This window comes from Macaca fascicularis, chromosome 12 (assembly GCF_037993035.2).
Source record: "Macaca fascicularis isolate 582-1 chromosome 12, T2T-MFA8v1.1".
NCBI classification, from domain to species: domain Eukaryota; kingdom Metazoa; phylum Chordata; class Mammalia; order Primates; family Cercopithecidae; genus Macaca; species Macaca fascicularis.
Window position 1 is genome coordinate 64764566 of NC_088386.1, and position 22141 is coordinate 64786706.

At 38.4% G+C, this 22141-nt stretch overlaps 1 protein-coding gene across 1 annotated transcript in view; it reads right to left on the reverse strand.

Annotated features, from left to right (window-relative positions):
* Positions 1–22141, reverse strand: part of LRP2 (LDL receptor related protein 2) — a 213793-nt gene that overhangs the window by 66035 nt on the left and 125617 nt on the right. The window contains exons 35-46 of the mRNA XM_005573401.5: positions 20288–20465; positions 17704–17917; positions 15996–16235; positions 13480–13668; positions 10338–11258; positions 10031–10196; positions 9471–9629; positions 7988–8277; positions 6737–6940; positions 5606–5848; positions 2742–2867; positions 869–988 (exon numbers count right to left, since the gene is read on the reverse strand). Of these exons, the coding sequence (XP_005573458.3) occupies positions 869–988; positions 2742–2867; positions 5606–5848; positions 6737–6940; positions 7988–8277; positions 9471–9629; positions 10031–10196; positions 10338–11258; positions 13480–13668; positions 15996–16235; positions 17704–17917; positions 20288–20465 (3050 nt within the window). The remainder of the gene's footprint in view (positions 1–868; positions 989–2741; positions 2868–5605; positions 5849–6736; positions 6941–7987; positions 8278–9470; positions 9630–10030; positions 10197–10337; positions 11259–13479; positions 13669–15995; positions 16236–17703; positions 17918–20287; positions 20466–22141) is intronic.

Sequence of the window (22141 nt, forward strand, 5' to 3'; positions counted from 1 at the left end):
AACCACTCAATGGAATATTATGGTCATTAAAAGGAGTATGAAGACAAGGATGAGCAAACTTTTTCTTAACTAGGTAGTAAATATTTTAGGTTTACAGGCCCTATGGTCTCTGTTGCACCTACTGGACATAACCATTGTAGAAGGACAGCAGCCATAGATGTTATGGGGCTGCATTTGAGTAAAATGCTATCTATAAAGACAGGCACCTGGCCCACAGCCATAGTTTTCTGACTCCTAAATAGCAATATGATTTATTGACAGGTTTTTTAAAGCAAAGTAGAAGATTGTATTTTTATATTTTTACAACGATGTAAAAAATGTGCACGGATATAGATTAGAATTTGTGAAGGCCAATAGCAGACTCCAAATGTAAACAGGGCATAACTGTCCCCAGGAATACAACCAAAGGCCCCTGCAACTTCTTGGGCCTCTTGTGCACAGAGACAGAACAGGAAGAGGATGCATGCCCCTAATATGCCCCTTCCGCAAGTATATTACTCCAATCACTTTTGGGTCTTCTGACAGCTTTCTGGGCCAGCACTCAACCAAATTCAGAAACTTCAATTGAGAGTCAACTAAAATTAAGTTCTACCAGCTAAGCACTGTATTAGGTGCATCACCAATATAATTTCATTTTATCAGCATCAATCAGCAGCTTCCACATCCTGATCAGCTCCCCACACCGTGCTCTGCACTAACAGGTCTTTAATGAATATCCGCTGAGCAGTGTCAGCATTCCAGATGAAAGCTAGGACAGGAAGTGCAAGCATTCAGCAGTCATGACCCTGGTCTGTATTTGAAGTGGTTGGAAGAGACTGAAGTTGTCTAGCTGCATCGTGATGTTTTTCATGCTTGCTTACTCTCTTACCGCAAGAGGCAGGTTCATCAGAGGCATCAAAACAATCTATTTCCTGATCGCAATACCAATGTTGAGGAATACAGCGCCCAGATGTGCATTGGAACTCACTGCTGCTGCATGTGTGAGTGGCTGCAGGAGGGAAAGAAGATAAAACCCATGAGCAAAACGCAAGCATGTTCCCATCAGTCTTAACCTGCCTCTATCTCTGAGCTAGATAATAGTTACCAAAAAAGGAAGACTGAGCCTGGAAAAGGGGTGTTTGTGTAAGCTTTCTGTGGGGAGGGAGAAGTACAGGAGACAGAAGGAAGTCAGTCCTGCCCCAATTCCCCAATTGTTTTTTCTGGATTCCAGAATTCAAAAAAAAAAAATTGTATTTGTTAGAAATACCAAAGAACTATCTTTGTGATAAATGAAATCACAAATTATAAGTCTTGGTTTTATTTTTTCTACTATAATGTAAAATTAAATAAATTCCATTGCAATAATAATTAAAAGCAAAACAATAATATGACCATATCTAAGTTCCCTCCACACACAACCTTTTAGCCATGTTAGATAATAATTCTAGAAAGTTGGCAAAGTTATCTTCTTATTCATCCTTGGAATACCAGACTTTTAGTTGAGTAAGTGGGAACTCTGCCTGTGTTTGAACATTGACTCTTTTCTCAAGTAACTTTAGGTAGCTCTGGTCATATGCATTTTCCAAATTGTTATGTGGGTGCACATCTAATTAAAGTCTTGCAATTATTCTGGTCTATGAGGCTCTCTTGCTTTGGCCCCTGATATCTGATGATTTGCCAGAGGAGAACCGACATGGAAGCAGAGGTCCCCGGAAAGTCAGCAATAACTCCTATCTGTCTAGCCCTATCTGGTGGCGGCATCCTGAATTCTGCTTCCTTGTGCTGCTGTTATTACAACAGATTCCTCTTCCTGTGCTGTACCCTAGCTTGGTGACAAATAATTATGATGTCCTTTGGTTTTCTTGGGAGGAGACCATTGACAAGAGTTTAACTACATATACCCAGAACAGGGAAGGGCAATCACTAAATCCTTAAATTATGTAACTATTTATAGTAATAGTCTCAAAGTTATCAAACTTAAGAAAGGCTTTTTAATTTGAGCTATAAATACAGGAAATTGTTTGAATGAACCAAATTGCTAAATATGAAATAGAGATTTCTGAAATTCAAATGTACCTAGGAGATATAAAGATACTTTCAGTTACTGGTCAGGCACGGTGGTTCACACTTGTAATCCCAGAACTTTGGGAGGCTGAGGCGGGTGGATCGCTTGAGCCCAAGAGTTCCAGACCAGCCTGGGTAACACAGCGAAACCCCATATCTACAAAAAATACAAAAATTAGCCAGGCGTGGTGGCACATGCATGTAATCCCAGCTACTCAGGAGGCTGAGGTGGGAGGATGGCTTGAGCCCAGCAGGCGGAAGTTGCAGTGAGCTGTGATCATGCCACTGCACTACAGCCCAGGTGACAGAGTGAGGCTGTCTGAAAAAAAAAATTGTTTTCAGTTACTAATAGCCACTATAATAATATTAAGAGTAAATTATAAAGGTTTAACAGGCAAATTCTGCCTAAGTAGATGAAGGTGAAAGGCTTTCAACACTGGGAGAAATGGCTCTCCAATAGTAGCAGATCTCTGGAAGAAATATTCGGGGTCTGGGAATTCCAGCCAGGGAACAGAGAGAAAGAGTTTCTCATACCCATGCAATCACATACGAAAGCAGCTGCCTACCACCTCTACTTAGAAGGTCAATGTGAAATGACAATTGAAATCAGCCCAGATACGCAAGCTTCATATTTTTGTATTAGCTCACAACGTGCATCTCTGGAACAATGGAAAGAAAAGCAGTTTTATCTTACTCACTGCAATAAGTAGGGTTTTCATCACTGTTATCTCCACAGTCATTGTCTCCGTCACACAAATAAATGCGAGGAATACAAATATTTGAATTCTGACATGTCGTGTATCCAGACTGGCAAGTGCGATCAGCTTGAAAAAGACAACCAGATAAATATTTGGAATATATCCATCAAATATGTATTATGAACAGTATCCATGCTAACAGATCTATTGTAGAAATCAAACCACTGGGAGGGCGGCATTTTCAAAGCTATCAGAAAGGCAAGATTCATGACACTTACGTTACTTATAGACTCTATAGTAAAAAGACATATTTCCAGCTGATACTGGGGAGAAGGGAGAGGAGATACTGATTTGTAACTTAAATCAACTGTTTTCATTAGTTAATAGTATCAACGAGAGTTCCAACTCTTGGTAAAATAAACTATGGCATTTCCACACAATGGAGTAATATGTAGCTATTAAAGGAATAGAGAAGATTTCTATATACTGATAAGTAATGACAGTATGATCTTCAGGATATATTGTTAATAGTAAGAAAGCAAGATTCAAAACAGTAGGCTATCTTTTGTGTAAGAAAAATGACAATATAAGTGTATGTGTGTGTGTAGCAAGAGAGAGATGCTTCTACTAAAAACAAAAACAACAAAGAAAAGATAAACTAACAAAAATTGTCATCTCTCTGGATAGATTGAGAAGAGTACAGAGGAAGCAGAAAGGAGAGGAAGAAATGAAGGACTTCTGTAAATGCACCTCGTCATGTAGTTTTAACTTTGGAACTATGTATGTTATTTTGAACAAATAAAATCAATAAAATAAAAATGAGAAAAAAATATTTAGAAAGAGCAATAGATGAAGCTAACTATATATCAAGTTGATAGAATAACCCTGCAGAAAAAAAATTTCAAGTATCTCTAAAATCAGTATTTTGACTGCATATTTCTAGTGGGACATAATCTAAAATGCAAGAAGAATCTTGCATTTAGTAGATTTAGTGTTAATAGTATTATTTGAGTGGTTATAATAATGTTGAAATTATTATAGGCATTTTGAAATTACTATATAATAAAACAAACAAGTAACTACATTCATGTCAAGAGAAACCATGATTTTAAGCATGAGAAGAGATGTGATTATAAAATCTAAAATGTAAACAACCTGCAATCTTAAATTTAAATGAGAAATATCAATAAAAAGTTTTTTCTGGCCAGGCGCGGGGGCTCACGCCTGTAATCCCACCACTTTGGGAGGCCGAGGCAGGTGAATCACGAGGTCAGGAGATTGAGACCAACCTGGCTAACACGGTGAAACCCCATCTCTACTAAAAAATGCAAAAAATTAGCCAGGCATGGTGGTGGGCACCTGTAGTCCCAGCTACTCAGGAGGCTGAGGCAGGAGAATGACGTGAACCCGGGAGGTAGAGCTTGCAGTGAGCTGAGATCATGCCACTGCACTCCAGCCTGGGCGACAGAGTGAGACTCCATCTCAGAAAAGGGAAAAAAAAAAAGTTTTTTCCTTAAAAGCTGTATTTCCTAGCTCTGACCATTGAAAAGGACTAGAAGCAATGAAAGCTAAGTAGGAATGAGCACCTCAACCCTGTGATAATTTCTAAGAATCACAAAGGGAATGAGGTCTCCTTGGAAAAGTGGCTAATTCCAGGACTGGGACAGGAAATATAAGACAAGCTTGAGCTATAAGAAGATGGATTGGGGTCATGTCAAAGAACAGAAAATCCAACTTAAGGACTCCCATTGGCCTAAGTTTGGACAACCGGGCACTAAAAAGAACAGTTGACAGCACTGTATTAAAACTTATCAAATACATAAAGATCAAAGAGTTCAATATAATACTAAACTAAACTAAACAAAAACTTAATTATCCTGTGTCATCAACTCATTACTCTGAAAATTGACAAGCAAAAGGTATTTATCCTGTAGATTATAATTACCCACAAGAGCTGACAAGGGAAACGTCTTCTTTATCAAACTTCAGCTAATAAATGTGGCAGGAATACTATAATTTTAAAGTGCCCATTTCATAACCCTTAAAGAAATAATGGGTTTATGGAACAACTACCCATAGATGTTAAAACCATTGGGTGAAAGGAGGATGGGAGTTTCATAAGAGAAGATTCAGGCTGACGCCAGAATCCACTTAAAGTGGGGCAACCCAACATCATGTGCCTCATGAGGTGATGCAACAGGAAACGCACAGCTCCACCTCTGAAACACTCTTACCCAAAGAATTGCACCTGTTACGATCAAAACTCTAGGTCTAAATACCAGTTCATAGGAAATAAGAGGGATAAGATAAATTAAATGGATCAATTATGCAATTAGTCAAATCCAGAATGTGAGATATTCTACAGGACAAATCACCCAATCTTTCTAATGAATCAATGACATTAAAAAGTGGGAAGTGTTGTGGCATAAAAGAAATTGAAGAATTATAACAATCAAAATCAATATGTAGATCTCATCTGAACCCTAACTTGAACAGAGTAACAGTAAAAATACATTTTGGGGATAAGCGACAAAATCTGAACATGGACTAGGTACTCAGGGATATTAAGTAAGTACTGTTGATTTTGCCAGGCATTATAACAGCATAGTAGTTGTTTTCCAAAATATTATCAGTGAAGTGCATGTCTAGGAGTCACTTTAAAATACTAGAAAAAAGGAGAGAAAAATGAAACAAGATTGGTAGTTGTTGATACTTGCTACCGTGCCTAGCCAAAAATTTACATCTTAGATAAATACTTCGGTTTTATCTTTTTTGGAAAGCCTTTGTTTTTATATAATAATTTCATCTCCCATGATCCAAGACTTCAGACCCAAAATCACAATAAGCACTTAAGATAAACTTACGGCAATTTTTCTCATCTGAAGTGTTATTATCATGGCAGTTGTCTACACCATTGCAGACAAACTCACGAGGTATGCACCTTCTATTATTGCACATAAACTCCGTGGTGGCATTGCAGTCCCTGAACAGGCACCCTGCCTCATCACTGCCATCACCACAGTCATTGTAGTAATCACAGCGGTAAGAGTATTGGACACATCGCCCATTGGCACAGGTGAAGGCTGTCGGTGAGCAGGTGTGAAGTGCTAAGAAGAGGAAAAACATGAGAACAAACCCTCTTGATTAAAGCATTATCCTAATTTTTAAAAAGATACAATTAAATAAAAGGGACACTTTGAATTTACCTTCCAAGGCAAAAAACGCTGCAAAACGGACTGCATGCAAAGTGAGATAACACTTTTAATTAGTTAGATTAAGCAAAATATGTTGCATACCTTTTTTAAATAAATTGTTTTATGTACAAATCAAGTAATTTCAGCACAAATCAAAGTCATTCTCTCGATAATCTCAATTTATCTAAATCACAGAAAAGCAAGCAATTATAGTTTATTTCAGGAAAATAAAAACTCCTAGCCCCTATCACAGTCTGCTAGGAAAAGGTAACCAACCTCAGAACTCCCTGAGAAAGTCCACTGTGTTTTACTCACTCTATTCAGATGGAAGCTGAGGATTGGAAGTTATTTTCATAAAATTATTGAAATAATGACCTTTGTGCTATGAAAATTAGTAAAAATGATACATTTCCTTAGTCCCAAGCTAAGCCAGGCTTAGCATGCACCATGTCTCATGCTAAGGGTTTTTTACATATTGTTTCTCTTACTCCTCACAAGAACCCTAGTAGTAGCTCCATTTTACAGATGAGACATCTGAGGCTTGAGATATTAAGTAACTTTCCCAGGGCTATACAGATTACAAAATACAATCACCAGGATGATGACTGTGCTCATGCTCTTAACCACTACAGGGGTGATTTAACAGAAACAGTCTGGATTATAAGAGCAAACATGTTTCAGCTCTACCAGGATGCCTAGGCACACAGTTCGAACCCATTCACACACAGCTGGATTCCGTACCAAACACTTGACATCAAGATGCCATTAGCTCCTACCAAAAGCGCCAAGAGCCCAACTCACCACAGACACTTTCCATCTCATCACTGCCGTCCCCACAGTCGTTGTCATTATCACACTTCCACTCTTTCGAGATGCAGCGCCCATTGGAGCAGGTGAAGGAAGATGCACCACATCGTTCACCATTGTCCACAATGCAGTGCTTCCTGTTATTGGCCAAATACCAGTTGCCCTCATGTGGACACTGGCACTCAGCACCATTTGGACCTGAAGAAAGATAATCCCAGAAGAAGCAAAAGATGGATGCAGCCACCGTTCACATTGTCCCCTACACAATAGCACTTGCAACAGCTTCTACATTAAATGCTCCCTAAGACAAGCCATGGAAATTCTGCCCATTAACCTTTTAACTATATTCTGAGTTACTTTTCCATCAAGAAGAGCAATCACCAATTTCTAATAAATGTGCCGATTCCTTCTAAACAACAGGAAATATCAACGTCTCTTCTCAGCAAAATTTGCAAAGCAACAACATCAAAAGGCACATCTTCCCATGAATTTGCTGTTCTTTATAAAATGCACAATGAAGCACATATGATCCCACCCGCAAATACCACCAGAAATATTTCAAACTATAAATAATACCTCTTAAGCAGAAAATGTACATCCTTTTATAAGGAAGGCAAGCTCATTGACAGAATTCCTAGTCAAGACATGAAGCTGGGCAGCCAAGCCCTTCATCTTTCTTTCTAACTCCATCAAGCTTGTATTTAAAATGCCTTCATAAGCTGAGCACTGTGGCTCACACCTGTAATCCCAGCACTTTGGGAAGCCGAGGTGGGCGGATCACTTGAGGCCAAGAGTTTGAGACTAGCCTGGCCAACATGGTGAAGCCCCATCTCTACTAAAAATACAAAAATTAGCTGGACATGGTGGTGTACGCCTGTAGTCCCAGCTACTAGGGAGGCTGAGGCAGGAGAATTGCATGAACTCGGGAGGTGGAGGCTGCAGTGAGCCGAGATCCTGCCACTGCACTCCAGCCTGGGCGACAGAGTGAGACTCCATCTCAAAAATAAAATAAAATAAAATAAAATAAAATAAAATAAAATGCTTTCATAAAAGGGCTCCATATAGAATAGAAAGGAAGCCTGCCAAGTCTTCTTCTCAAAATATAGTCCCAGGTCTATTTTATAAATTACCCTGAAATCAAGGAGAATTTGAATTTTTTTTCTCCTGTGAGAACTTCAGCCTTCCTTACCAATTGTATTGTGATCATTATTCTCCATGTTTTAATTTTCATGGTCAATGCCTTACCTGGTGCACAGATATGGCTGCAGCCCCCATTAAACTGTTCACAAGGATTGTTACACTGTTCTTTCTGGTTCTTCACAACAGTGTTGATTCCCCTGGGCTGGGAGAGCAAATTTGTGGTCATTGCAATCTGACCTGACCCGTCATATTTGTTAGCTCGGTAAATTCTTTGTGTGTACAAGTCAGTCCAGTAAATATACTGGCCATAGAGAGTCAAGCCGAAAGCATGAACGGCTGCATTGACAATGACTTCACGATCCATGCCCGTCAGAGTGCTGCGTTCAATCTTCTGCCTAAAATGAAGCAAAAAAAAAAAAAAAAAAAATTAAGAAGTTGAAATCTCAAATGAGTTAAGTTTTCAACTGGCAACCCAATACATGTGCCTCATGATTGTTTACACAAGCCCCCAACTTTCTTTTCAAGTGGGGCATATGGCAGCTAGAAATGTTTCTTCTGGAGATGGGAGGTCTTGTTTGCTTATCAAACAATAGACTTTATAAAATCATTGACTTCCAAATATGAATAGTAATCCTGAAAAAGGAACCGGGTTGACATTAGAAACAGGAAAACATGAAATAATCCATGTAATGCATGGAACTCAGTGTTGAGCACATAGCAGATTCTCAATAAAACAATAACTTTTCCATCCCACTTCCTTAGTGACTTTTTCGATTTGACATTTATTGAGTACCTTGAAGCATTTACCTAGAATAATCCAAGCTTAGACCCAAAGTATCACTGCTTTGTTTCAAATAGGAGAATAAACAAAAGATCAGGAGGTTAGGAGCTTGGCATCACAAGACTAAAATTCCAAAGAAATATGCAAGGAAAATGTAAGATTCCTAGTATGTAGACACCAGCTATAATAAACAAAATCATTTCATCCCTTCAACTATTCCATTAGGATGACTGGAATGTGAGACACATGGGGGGTACTTGGAGAAGTTACATACAAAATTAGAGTTGACAAAAGGAAAATATTAAGAAATGTGCTGAGGAGAAGCTTGCCAGAGAAGAAAGGGTCTATTTGAAAAGATGACCAAAAGTCAAAGAATAAAGAAAATACTTTTCTAAAAGACATTGAATGCTAAAGCCCAGAAAAAATCTTAATATCAATGGGCATTTAAAAGTCATTCAGATTTTATGGCAGTTACCTAGGGCCTGCAGAATGTAAGTTGAGTAATTTCATTTGTAATTCTAAATTGAGAAAATACATTTATAATTATAGCTGAAATTACAGATATATTTAGCAATGCACCTTCAGATGTCTTTTAGTTCATAATTATTCAATGCATGATATAGATAAATTTTCACAGGTATGTTCACCAAGTTACAATATAAACATAGTTCCTAAAACTGTGATTCTATATTTTGGCAATGTCTATCTGGCATATTATCTTTTCATCACATGATGCAAATCCCTCTTCTTTGGAAATGGGAGGAAAAACTCTTCTTAACACCCACATGAGTAACCAGAGACACCTACAGACTAGCGTCCACCCAGTACAGAAGGTCCTCCTCATAGTCCAGAGTCAGCCCACTGGGCATGACCAGGCTGCTGTTCACAATGGGTACCCGGAAGTTTCCTCCCAATGTGGCTCTCTCGATTTTGGCATGCATATCCCAATCAGCCCAGTACAGGTACCTAGTCGTACAAAAGGAGTCAATAATTAATTCACAGGGAACCTCATAGTCCTTAAGAAAAAAAAGAAAAAGAAAAGAAAGAAAAAAAGGACAACATTCTTTAATTGCAAATTGCCAGTAACATGGCAAAAGAAACTCCATTTCTACTTACACAACTCATCCAAAAGGGATCTATTGAGTCAGGGTGTTGACTTCCTAGTATGTTGCCAACCTTTCTGCCATCAAAGGGAGCTACACGCTGCACCCTCCTTCCCAGGTAAAATCATTCAATATGCTTTCACCCTTGGATCTGTAGCCATGGTGTTATAAGCCCATAACACACTGGCTATCTATGAACACAATTTCAGGCCCCACTCTTTCCAGAAATAAGCAGACAGAAATATAACAAAGATGATGGCATACCCTTGGCAGGGATCTAACACAATTGCTCTTGGTTTTGGAACGCGGGCTATCACAGTGCGGTTAGACCCATCTTCAGCCATGGAATTAATCGTCTGGTTGAGGTAGTCACTGTAATAAATTCTTCTAGTAATCCAATCAAAGGCAATGCCATCAGCAGTCCCTATACCTGGACACATACCGGCAGACACACACACAAGCACACACAAAGACATTAGAGTCTCATATGCATTGGAAACACTCAGTCATCCATGTGTGTTGACCCCATTGTGTCTACTTGCAGGATAAGCAGCACCTGGAGTGCACTTACCTGAAGCAATGACAGTTGGAGTATGGATCCCTGAAGACAGGCTGACATAGGAAATCTGTCCAACTCCAGAGGCTAAATTTTGTGTGAAGTAGATTCTATCACTTACACTGTCATAGTCTAGAGACATGACAGTTCTTTCCACATTTATTGTTTGGAAAGGTGGGCTATGGTTTTCAGGGTCCAAGTGTAAGCTTCTCAAGGAATTAGACAAAGCAAAGATGAGGAAATTTTCTGTTGAAATGGCACAATTCTTGCCATCACTTTCTAGGGTCCCAAAGGCACAGTCACATTTCGGGGTGTACAATCCAGGCAGAGCAAAGCAGAGATGAGAGCACCCACCATTATTTTCCAAGCAAGGGTTGTTGTTGACCTCTGCTGGTGACTGGGGTTGGACTTGCTTGTCAAAGATGGTCACATCTCTTAGCCAGTTGATATTGTCTCTTATCACTGTGGGTGGGTCTGTGTTCTCTGGTTCCTTGCTGGCTTGGAAGATTTTTTTCAAATTCCTATCTACCCATATGATAGAATTTCCAAAAACAGTGATGCCATAAGGAGTTGGGTAACGACTGCCGTAACGAATCACCTCAGAGTTCTCTCCATTGATACGAATCCTTGCAATTATATCTAAAGAATCATCAACCCAATAAACGTAGCCATCGCTTCGGTCCACTGCCAAGCCCCGTGGGGTGACAATGCCCTCGGACACAAGCACAGTTCGATTGGTACAGTCAAGGAAAGAACGCTCAATCTTTGGTCTCTGCCCATAGTCAGCCCAGAAGAGGTATCTGTTCTTGGGATCTACAACGATATGCCTAGGCATGTCCACTGTGACTTTAAGAAGAACACGGCGGTAAGTAGTATTGATCCGCAGAACTTCTATCAGTGTTTCAGAAACAAAGGCATTGGTGAAATAAAGATTTCCTATGGGAAAATGAAAGTGCATGCTGATCAATGGAGAACCAAGAAGAAAAAAAGGGAGAACTTTCCAAATTCAGAACAAAATGTATAAGGTTGAAGTTTGGGTCACTATATGTTGTCTTTTCCAAGATGATAAATAAATGTCCCAGTCTAGGCTTTGAAAACTAAATTCTTACTCCTAGGAATTACAGAGATTGCGTCTTCAAACTTAGAGAGAATGTGCCTATCTTCAGCTTCTAAAGTACATTAGAATTCATAGCAACATCATAACCCACTTTCTACTGAAAGGTATATTTTCCAGAATGTCCCCCCTTTTCTACCTGAAGCTCTAAATGCTCAATACCAACTTGAAACACTCTAAATATACATTTTCATAGGACAACTTCTACCCCAATATGATAAAAGTAGCAAAGAGGGAGCACCAGCAGCATCTCAGGTTGTTATTGATGTTATCAAATGCTCTTTGTGCTTAAGGTTAACATGAAGTTTTTCCTTAGTCTTTCTAACTAATGTAGGTGTGTTCATCCCATGGGCCTTCTAAAAGTGACCATAACAAAAGTCCATTTCCCTTTAAGCCTCATGTAAATGCTAGAATAAAAAGATAACTTTGTGAAGATAGTATAATAAGTAGAGAATGGTCGCAAATTATTGATTCCATGTAGTTGAAAGCCTGTTGTTGAACTATCAATGCTAGTACCAAGACACACATATTTTGTTCCTATATCAGATTCAAACCGCCTCTGGAGAAATCAGGCCAATGTGAAATATGTTACTGATACATTTTTTCGTTACCTAACTCTACTTGCTATGTATGTATTTGCTCATTGCCAATCCTTTAATCCAGGGTTGGCAAACTTTTTCTGTAAAGGGCCAGATAATAAATATTTTAGGCTTTGCAGAGCATATGGTTTCTTTAACAAGTACCCAACCCTGCCACTATAACATGAAAGCAGCCATAGACAATACACAAATAAATGGGCATAGCTGTGTTACAATAAAACTTTATTTACAAAAACAGGCAACAGGCTGCATTTGACCCACAGACCCTAGTTTGCTGACTACTGCTTTATCTATACCCTCAGAAATAGTCATTTCTAATCAGGAACAGGAGTTAGGAACCCAGTTAAAGCTTTATTTAACCATACTACCATATTTACTTTTTGCAATAAACTCTTACTATATAGTACTTAGATTTTCATAATACATGTTAATATTCCCCCCCCTTTTTTTTTTTTTTTTTTTTTTTGAGACAGAGTCTCACTCTGTCACCCAGGCTTGATGGCAGTGGCATAATCTCGGCCCACTGCAACCACTTCCTCCTGGGTTCAAGCGATTATCCTGCCTCAGCCTCCTGAGTAGCTGGGATTACAGGCACACACTACCATAGCTGGCTAATTTTTGTGTTTTTAGTAGAGATGGGGTTTCACCATGTTGGTCAGGCTGGTCTCGAACTCTTGACCTCAGGTGATCCGCCTGCCTCAGCCTCCTAAAGTGCTGGGATTACAGGCATGAGCCACCACGTCCTGCCTACATGCTAATATTTTTAAGTGATGCCTACTTACCAAGCTTGATCCAATGATACTGATTTTATGTAGAATTGGATTATATTCCAAAACATATAATACCACTAATTATGAGTGGTATTTTTACTCAAATGAGTGATAAAAATGAGTGGTTATTCAAGCTTATGTGCATGAATCAATACAACTAAGTTAATGTAATACTGGACCAAGTACTTAAAAAAATTACTAATAAAATATCTCATTATCTAAGTGATTTTTATATATGAATAAAAGGAAGCAATTAAGAATTTGGCAACTAAAATTGCTCAGCTTCAAAGTAAATGAATGCAGTTCCATAGTTTATATTTTTATATCCCTTTCTCTTGAAAATTTAGAAAATTTCTAATGCAGAAATCAGGTGCATATCTAAGTGTAAAAAAACCAAATCCAAATAATTTAATATGTTAACCATTTTTGTCTTCAGATTATGTTAATAACAGAAGAAAATGATAATGATTAATTTGTTACGAATCTGTAAACTGAAACACCATATCATTTATCAAATAGACACATAGCTTAATCTAAATTCAATGTATCTTAAATCATCTTAATAATTGTCTAGAAAAACAAACCTGTAGCACATGGAGTTAGGCTAAACTTTCGAGCATAAAATAAGACGACAGAGATGCAAATCCATTAAAATCACCATACAGCTTATATACCTGCTACCCAATCCACTGCAATACCCCGGACTCCATTTTCTCCTATTCCATGTGTAACAATGTTCATCAAAGAAGATCCATCTGGTTTAATTCTACGGATCGCATTATCAGATGTCACTGAGCTGCTAAAATCACACCAATAAACAAAGCCAGAGGACACATCCACATCCACATGCAGTGCATTTCGTCCTGGAAGTTAAGAAATGATCATTAAACAATGCTGTCACTGCAAGTAGAACTTTTAAATGTCTGCCCTTCCTCTCAAACCCTCATTCCCAACCCCCTGCTCTGAGCATCTCCCCATTACAAAATGAAACCCTTTTTTCCCAGTTGCAGTGAGCAGGCCTACAACCCACATCTTGGTTTCTAATACTCTTTCCCACAATAAGGAGCTCTGGCTCCCGGGAGAAATGCTGGTTATAGATTTAGGCAGGGAAGGTACAAAGTGAGCATGAAACATCTTATTGTACCAAGAAACAAGGTGTACACAGAAGTATACAGGTGCTCACTTGAAGAGGCTCCCTGGCCAAAATGGATCCACTAGAACATCAAAAGAAGGATTATAGTAATTGATTGTAACACACTGAATTTAAAAAATAAAAATTTGACCCCACGATGATAATAAATTTTTTAAAAGATAAATTGGGGAGAAACGAAGAGCTTTCCTTTATAGAAGAATATTATCTAACAAATATAAAGGGAATGCTAGAATAAGAAAATCACCATTTTGCAATCTTCAATTAAATAATCATTTCAAACAAGGATCATCAATGGCTGCCAAAACCAAAGGGTAAAACGTGCTTGGGAGCCAAGACATTCACAGGGCCCAAGTGTGACTGCATAGATTTCACCCAAATTAAGAAGGAAAAAAATATACCTTTAAAAAGCAGCAGTGTAGCAGTGACCACCTTAACCAGTGATCAAACTCAAACGCCACTAAGAGCAGGACAAGCTGACATTATGTTCTTCCTGATAAGATTCTGTATCAACTAACACAGCATAACCTATAAAGTATTTTTGCTAAATGTATTTAACCTTGATCTAATCAAGCAATTAGACCTAACTTCCATTTCATGAGAACTACAGGGTAAAAAATGAAAGACAGGCTAAATATTCTGACAAATCCTCAGTGTGGGATTCTCAAAGACAGCAGGTCTGCCTCTTTAAAACATCAATGTCATAGCAAAAAGCTAGAGGCAACTACTCCAAATTAGAAGAAACTAATGAGATATTCCCAGTGCAATGCATGAATCTTGATTAGATCTTGGATGGAACAAAACAGCTATATATAAAATGTTGTGAGGCCAACTGGAGAAATACGATTATGAATATTTAATAATGCCCTTTGAAACTGTATGCTAACATATGTAGGGGTAAAGTGGCATGGTATATTAAAATTTATTTTCAAAAGGTTCATAAAAATGAATGTGAATGCATATGCATGTACACACACACACAGATTGAGAGCTCAAATGTGATGAAATGTTAACAACTGTTAAATCTTGGTAAAGGATATAGGATATTTGCTAAATCTTTCAACGTTTCTGTGTTTGAACTTTTTTTTAATGAAAAGCTGGGAGAAAAAACGATTGAATTTGTCATATCTGTTCAAGATGATAACTTAGATCCATAACTTTTTAGATATGGAAAAACAAAGAGGAGTCATGAGTCCACGGGAACATGACCATCAGGCAGGAGGATGTGTGGGACTGGAAGCTCTCTGACTCCTTTCCCCTGGTTCATTTCTGTATTTTCTGACCATCTCTTCCAGCCCTTCATTCACTTCATCCTTTTTTCCTTCCTTTCTACCCTGTATTTCTATTTTTAGCCTGTGACATTCTCCTAGCAGTCTTAGAAAATTCTTAGTTCCTCCTGTGCCAAGGTATACCTAAAAACCTTGGTTCATCTAGGAAGCAAGTGATCATTTTATACATTCAGAGTATGTAAGCACAAAGTGCTGCAAAAATAGGATTACTAAAGAGGGACTAATACTGTGAACTCTTTTGCTTCAATTCACCAAATATATATTAATAAATCATATTTGTGGACTATTTCATTACTATATGAAATAATAGTATACCTTCTACCGTAAATCTCCATTAGTAGCCAGAAATAAAGCACGGTTCTTCAGAACACTAACTCTGTAGTACTTCTTGCAAACCCATGCTACATTCTATATTGCTCTAGGCCTGTGGTTCTTAGTGTGATCCATGGGCCAGCACCATCAGCATGCCCTGGGAGCTTATTAGGAGTGCAGATTCTCTGGCCCTACCCTAGACTACAAAATCAGAAAAATCTGGCAACGAGGCCTGGCGCTGTGTTGCTGTGAGCCCTCCAGGTGATTCTGAGACACATTAAAGTTTGAAAAACACTTTAGGCTGTGCCAGTTGATTTGAAGGGAAAGGAAAGCTTCATTATGCACTGAATCCAGACATGAAGAAATGTTTTCATGGCACCAGGGATTTCAACCTGGTGCCAGATGAAGTCAAATCTTACTTATATTGGAGTTGGCATACCTTGGCCTGCCACTGGCACCATGGTTTCTGAATGATCTGACAATTCCAAGCTAAAGCCCCTGATTGCAGACAGCATTGAAACAACAATGAAAGAGTTATATGGAGAGCAGGACCGATTATCAGGATTGAGTTTAAATCCAGTGGCACAGGCGCAGGAAAACAATCCTCCTGGTACAGGCAGGCAAATCTGCTGACAGGCATTCATGTTGTTGCTACAGCCATTTGAGGATTCCGCAGTATCTAAACGAAAACAAAATCTGTTTGTAACTTTTGATCCTAGCTACTCGCCACCCCATCTCAAATTTCTTTAATTGGGTCACCAAATAATTTATTCTAAAAATTAATAACCAACATATAGTAGCTGAGCTAATCTAAAAACAATATTGGAGAGACTAGAGCTTATACAATAACACCTAAAGGTATGAAACCAGTAACCCAACTATTGTATAATAGTTAGGTAATGGGGCTTCAATTGTTTTTTTCTACAAATCATGTGAGGATTACGGAGGTCAGTATATAAATCTGTTCATAATTTGCCTATGAACTGGCACTTAAAAGAATACGTTCAGTTACATGATCAATAATGTGATTATTTGTTTTTTAAAATATATGAAATAAGAAGATTTAAAGAATAATCCTTGAATTAATGGCATTCCCAGTGACCTGGATGAAACTGGAGACTATTATTCAAAGTGAAGTAACGCAGGATTGGAAAACCAAACATCGTATGTTCTCACTGGTATGTGAGCTAAGCTATGAGGACACAAAGGCCTAAGAATGATACAATGGACTTTAGGGACTTGGGGGAAGGCTGGGAGTGGGGTGAGGGATAAAAGACTACAAATAGGGTACAGTGTATACTGCTCATGTGATGGATGCTCCAAAATCTCACAAATCACCACCAAAGAACTTACGCATGTAACTGAATACCACCTGTACCCCAAAAACCTATGGAAAAATAAAAAAATAAAGAATATTCTTTATAGGAATAAAAAATTAATTTTTATTGCATGTGTTTCTTTCACATGCAGTTAAAAAAAAATACCTAGTGACAAACTTAGGTTATAGGACAGGAAACAAATTGTTTGATCATCTTTGGCTGAAGACAAAAGCTATAAAATACATCAAAAAATACTACCTGTATCATAACACTAATTTAAAGGGGTAAATCAGAAGTTAAGATTATCTTTTTTAAAAATGTTGAAATAGGCAACATCCAAAAGTATTCCTTTTAAGACTAAAAATTCCATCCCATTAACACTTTTCCAGCAGGCATCCAACTAATATGCCCTGAGCACCTTCTATGTGCCAGGCACTATTCTAATCACTGAGTATTGAGCAGTAAACAAGACAGACAAAATGCCTGCCCTTATGGAGGTTATATTCTAATAAGTAACACAAAAATAGAAAACAGATAATATGTCAGGGAGCTCTGTGAAGCAAAAGCAAAGTAAGGAATTGAAAGTAATGGAAAGAGAAACGGAATAAACTTACTCTAAAGTCAATCGGGCCTTTCAGATGCCAAATTAGCCCTTGGCACTTAACCATGCTTAAGACTTCATTATCATTTTTTAAATATTTTGGGTAATTTCAATTTGCATGCACGTGTATGTACATGAAACTCTGTGTGGGTGTGTGCTTACAAATGTAAGTTATGTGTGAATATGCATTATACACCCACAAATGTATTTCAGTGACAAATACTTACTGCGTCTGTGATAAACTCGAAGACCCCTCAGATTTGGAACATTATCTCTCAAGACTATTTTATTGGCCCCAGTGGCCTTGTCAACTCTTTCAATGACCTCATACTGTTCATCAGTATAATAAAGGAAAGAATCATAGACTGCAATTCCCCAGGGGTGGGAAAGCTGGTGTACCAGGATCATTCGATCTGTTCCATCCACGTTTCCTCTTTCAATCTAAAGGATCGGAATTTTCGTTAGTTTCATGGATTCACAGTGAAATTTTTGAATATTTAAACATTAATATTCCCCTAATTATAATGTCTCACATTTATCCAGCTCTCTATCCCTTACAGAGATTTTTCACATCTACTTTCTGATTTGATCACAACTACACCAAGCAGCAGGTCAGGAAAATGTCACTGTGCCCATTTCACTGATAGTGAAGACAGAGCTCACATGAGTCAGTCAACCTTTTCAGGTGGCATGGGGAAGAAAAGGGAGCTAAACCACTAGTCTCTGCATGTGATATTCTGGTCAAAGATGTACTCAAACATCTAAGTGTGAGCCATTGCACAGGAGCCGACTCACCCTGAGTTTAACAGCTTCACTGACAATTTATGTAATAGAGATTGGAAATATGCCCCCAAACAACCACAGAGGACAGCAAGACGGGACGCGGCCAAAAATGGTGCCATTATATTGGAACAGATAACAAGCTTTAATCAAAATGGCTTTGGTAAACTGGAAAAGAACCACAAGAATAAAGTCCCTAAGGGAAAATGATAAGTAGTCAGTTTCTTCTGGAAGAAAAATGAAATATAGATGTAGCTGGTTTAATTTCACTCCAAAAACCTGCCTCAAGTGCCTGCTCTGTGCCAGGATCTGGGCTGGGTATTGGTGAGAGACACAAAGTGTTGCTTTACTGCCACGGCTGGCAAGGTAGCCCAGCAGTTACAAGAGTTGTTATGCCCTAGAAACTGATCAAAGTTCTAGAATTTAGAACATAAGGAACATGAGCTTGGAGGAGCGCTGCAGAGGGAGCGGAGACCAGGGCCAGATTAGCTGAGCAACCTCACAGAAGTGTTGGGAGCTAGTCCTCAGGGCAAGGCTCCAAGCTGAGCCATGATCCAATTTGCTGACTGTGGCTTTATGAAGAAAACATGTCTCCAACACGAAAACAGGTTTCACCACTGAAGGCCATGCCTAGTCAAGGCCAGAGAGAGGTTGCTCAGAATGGTGGAGGTGGCAGAAAAGATCTGGGCATGAGTGACAGGCTGAGGATGGATTGCAGGATTTGGTGATGATTAAACCAGGAGAGTGAAGGAGAAATAAGGGAACTACACTAGGAGAAAGGTTGGAGAGTCACACCACTAACAAGCTCGCAGATTCAGAAGCTGTGTCCTATCAGATGTGCGTACAGAAACCATACCACGTAGCAAGAGCTTCCTCATCACTGCACACATGTATCCAACTCTGCAAAGTGTTTTCACACACATCATCACTTCTTTTTAATCTCCAAAGCTTACCATCATTATAGGTCCATATTTGGAGTGAAGTTAGTACTTGTTGAACAAACAATGAACTGAAAGCCAAACCTACTGCACAATATTATGAAAAGCATCAATGTCAAGGATCTGAAATAACTACTGTTAAAAAGCAAGGGAGAGACTAGCATATATTCAATTCAGCACCCAAAGCAATGCTTCATCAATAATTATTATTGAGCACCGTCTATGTGCCTAGCCCCAGCTACATAAGCACAGCAGTGAAGGTCAAATACTATTTCAATGAGCGAATGAGACTTTACAGTTTCTGCTTCTTATTGTAGAACATAATGAACCCAACCTTGGAGTTGAAAATTACCACTAAAGAAAATTTCACATGTGTATTAATCATGTTAGAATATTAGAGAAGAATGTGTAGCTATGAGGGAATGCTGAGCTCAGAACCTTGCTACATTAAATAAATATATACATACATACATACATACATACACACACACATAGGTAGATACATGGAATATGCCTATATCCTATACAGGTATATAAATTCTATATTTTATATAGAATAGATATATATTCTGTATTCCATAAAAATATATTCTATATTCTACAAATATAATAGATATATATTCTGTATAGCATATATAGCATCTATATAGATTCTATATACCATATAGTATAGATATATATTCCATATTTTTCTCATATATATTCTCTCTCTATATATAGGTGTGTATGTATATATTCCCTATAATTGGAGAACCCATAGTACTTTCAAAGAAAAACACTGAAATCACCAAACCATGAAAGAAACGGCTCTGAAAGGACAAGTAAAAAATGACAAATGGAATTAATTTGTCCTGAAGAAAAACAAACGTTGGTGGGAAAATTAATAAACATTACCCTACAGGGAAGTATGCACATACTGTAAAGAACTGAACTTCAGCTAGGGGCAAGGTATGTGCAAGGGAAAGAAGTTATTGGGAGAAAGGGCAAGTTACCAAGTAAGATTGTTCAAGAACCACTGCCTGACAGCTCAGAACACTCAGCATCAGCTATGCCAGCTCAGCATAAAGACCAAAAACTGAAAGGGTGCTCATACCACTCCTCTTCCAGTGACTGCCCAGTAGAGTTTCTGCTCCTCGATGTCAAGGGTGACACACTCCAGGTGTTCGAGGTTCCCAGTGAAGAGAGTTTTTACAGATGTGCCATCCATGTTAGCACTGGCAATCTTGGCAGGAACCCCACTGTCAGTTCCCTGGTCTGACCAGTACAGCTTCCTACAACCATGAAAAACACCAGCATGTAACAAAACAGAAGGTGGATTTGAGTCAGTGACATAGATGACAATGTGTATTACTTGTCCTCAAGATGCTCACAATATAATGGGTAAAAGCTGAAAATCAATATCTCATTGCATACAATGTGGAGGGGTATTTCACCAGTGTTCTACCAATGTCAGTATATTTATTTCTTAACTATAATCAGAGTAGAGGCCATTTAAAATGGTGTCTGGAATAAGAGGCTAGCGTTTCCCACTGGCAGCTGAACCTTTAGCAAGGTCAGATGTGTGGGAAGCTTATGACAAGGAAGAAGCCTACATCAATAATCCCTCCATCTTCAGTACATAGTGAAGGCCAAAGCTAATATAAAAAGCTGCCAAGTACACTCCCTGATCACTTATCAGGCCTCATTCAGTTCTTCTCCAAATCACCATCTACCACAGAACCAGCTACTTAATTACCTAACCTGATTTCTGTGATGAAAAATGCAAAGACTTTTGAAAACTGACACAGAAAATAGGAGAAATGATGAGTAACACTTTTCTGTGAGAGTGGAATCTCATTATCATGCTGTTATGGAGTCAGGAAGACTTCTTTTTTCTTTCTATTTCACAGCGATCATGTACACATGAACCATAATCACACAGCATTGCCAAACCCATGATATGTGAAAAATGTATTAAAGTATATGAAGGGCTGCTTTCCATTTCCACCGAAGAAAAACTTCTAGACTTGTACCCAACTTTTAATTCCTTTTGGTTGCACCTCCTTCTATATCTTCAATAGATAATCCTCTTACATTCTTTTCTGAAAAGTCCTCAAACCCCTTCATTTAAATAATCTTTATTCACCTACCTCTTCCACCACCAAATCAATATGCCCATCCCTTGAATTTCATCTTCAACTCTAAACTTCTCTGCCCCTAAGTTCTCAAACTGAAATGCTCTGCTTTGACCAAAAACTCATTTCCTCCTTGCTTTAATTTTTCCTATTAAACTTATTTTTTGCCCTTAAACCCTGCCTGAGCTCCCAACCCTCCAGTCCCTCTACACCTGGACATCATATGTAACCATTTCAACAATATTCTTATTTATTCTTTTGGGCTCCCACTGTGCCTAAGCTAATCTCCAACCCTGGGTTTCTGCCATTTTTTTTTTTCTTTCTCCTCTCCCATTTCAGGTTACCAAGAATTTCATGGACATAGCACAAAACTTTCGTGAATTCTGAGTTCACTAAAAATTTAAGTTTCCTAATCTAAGCTGAGGATTCTCATCCCTAGCAGATTTTATATCATGTTCCCCATATTGACTCTTTCAAGTCATTCCTGTTCTTCATAAATTTCTAATTCCTTCCCCATAACTTTCACTCTCAATCAATTATTTCTTCATCATTGATCTTTCATCTGCTGCTAAAGAATACGCTCAGGTTTCTCTATTCTGAAAGACATTTTCCTGTTACATTTTGACCTACAACTTTATCTTTCTCTAACTTTCCAATACAAAACTCTTAAAAGAGTATCCACATTTCCTCATCCTCCTTCCATTCTTTTAACTTCTACTATCTCTATTGAACATCCTCTCTCGAATACCACCAGAGACTCTGTGATCGCCTCAGCTCTTTATTAATGATCATCCACAAAGATATTTTTCTGCAACAACTGGTTCAGTAACATT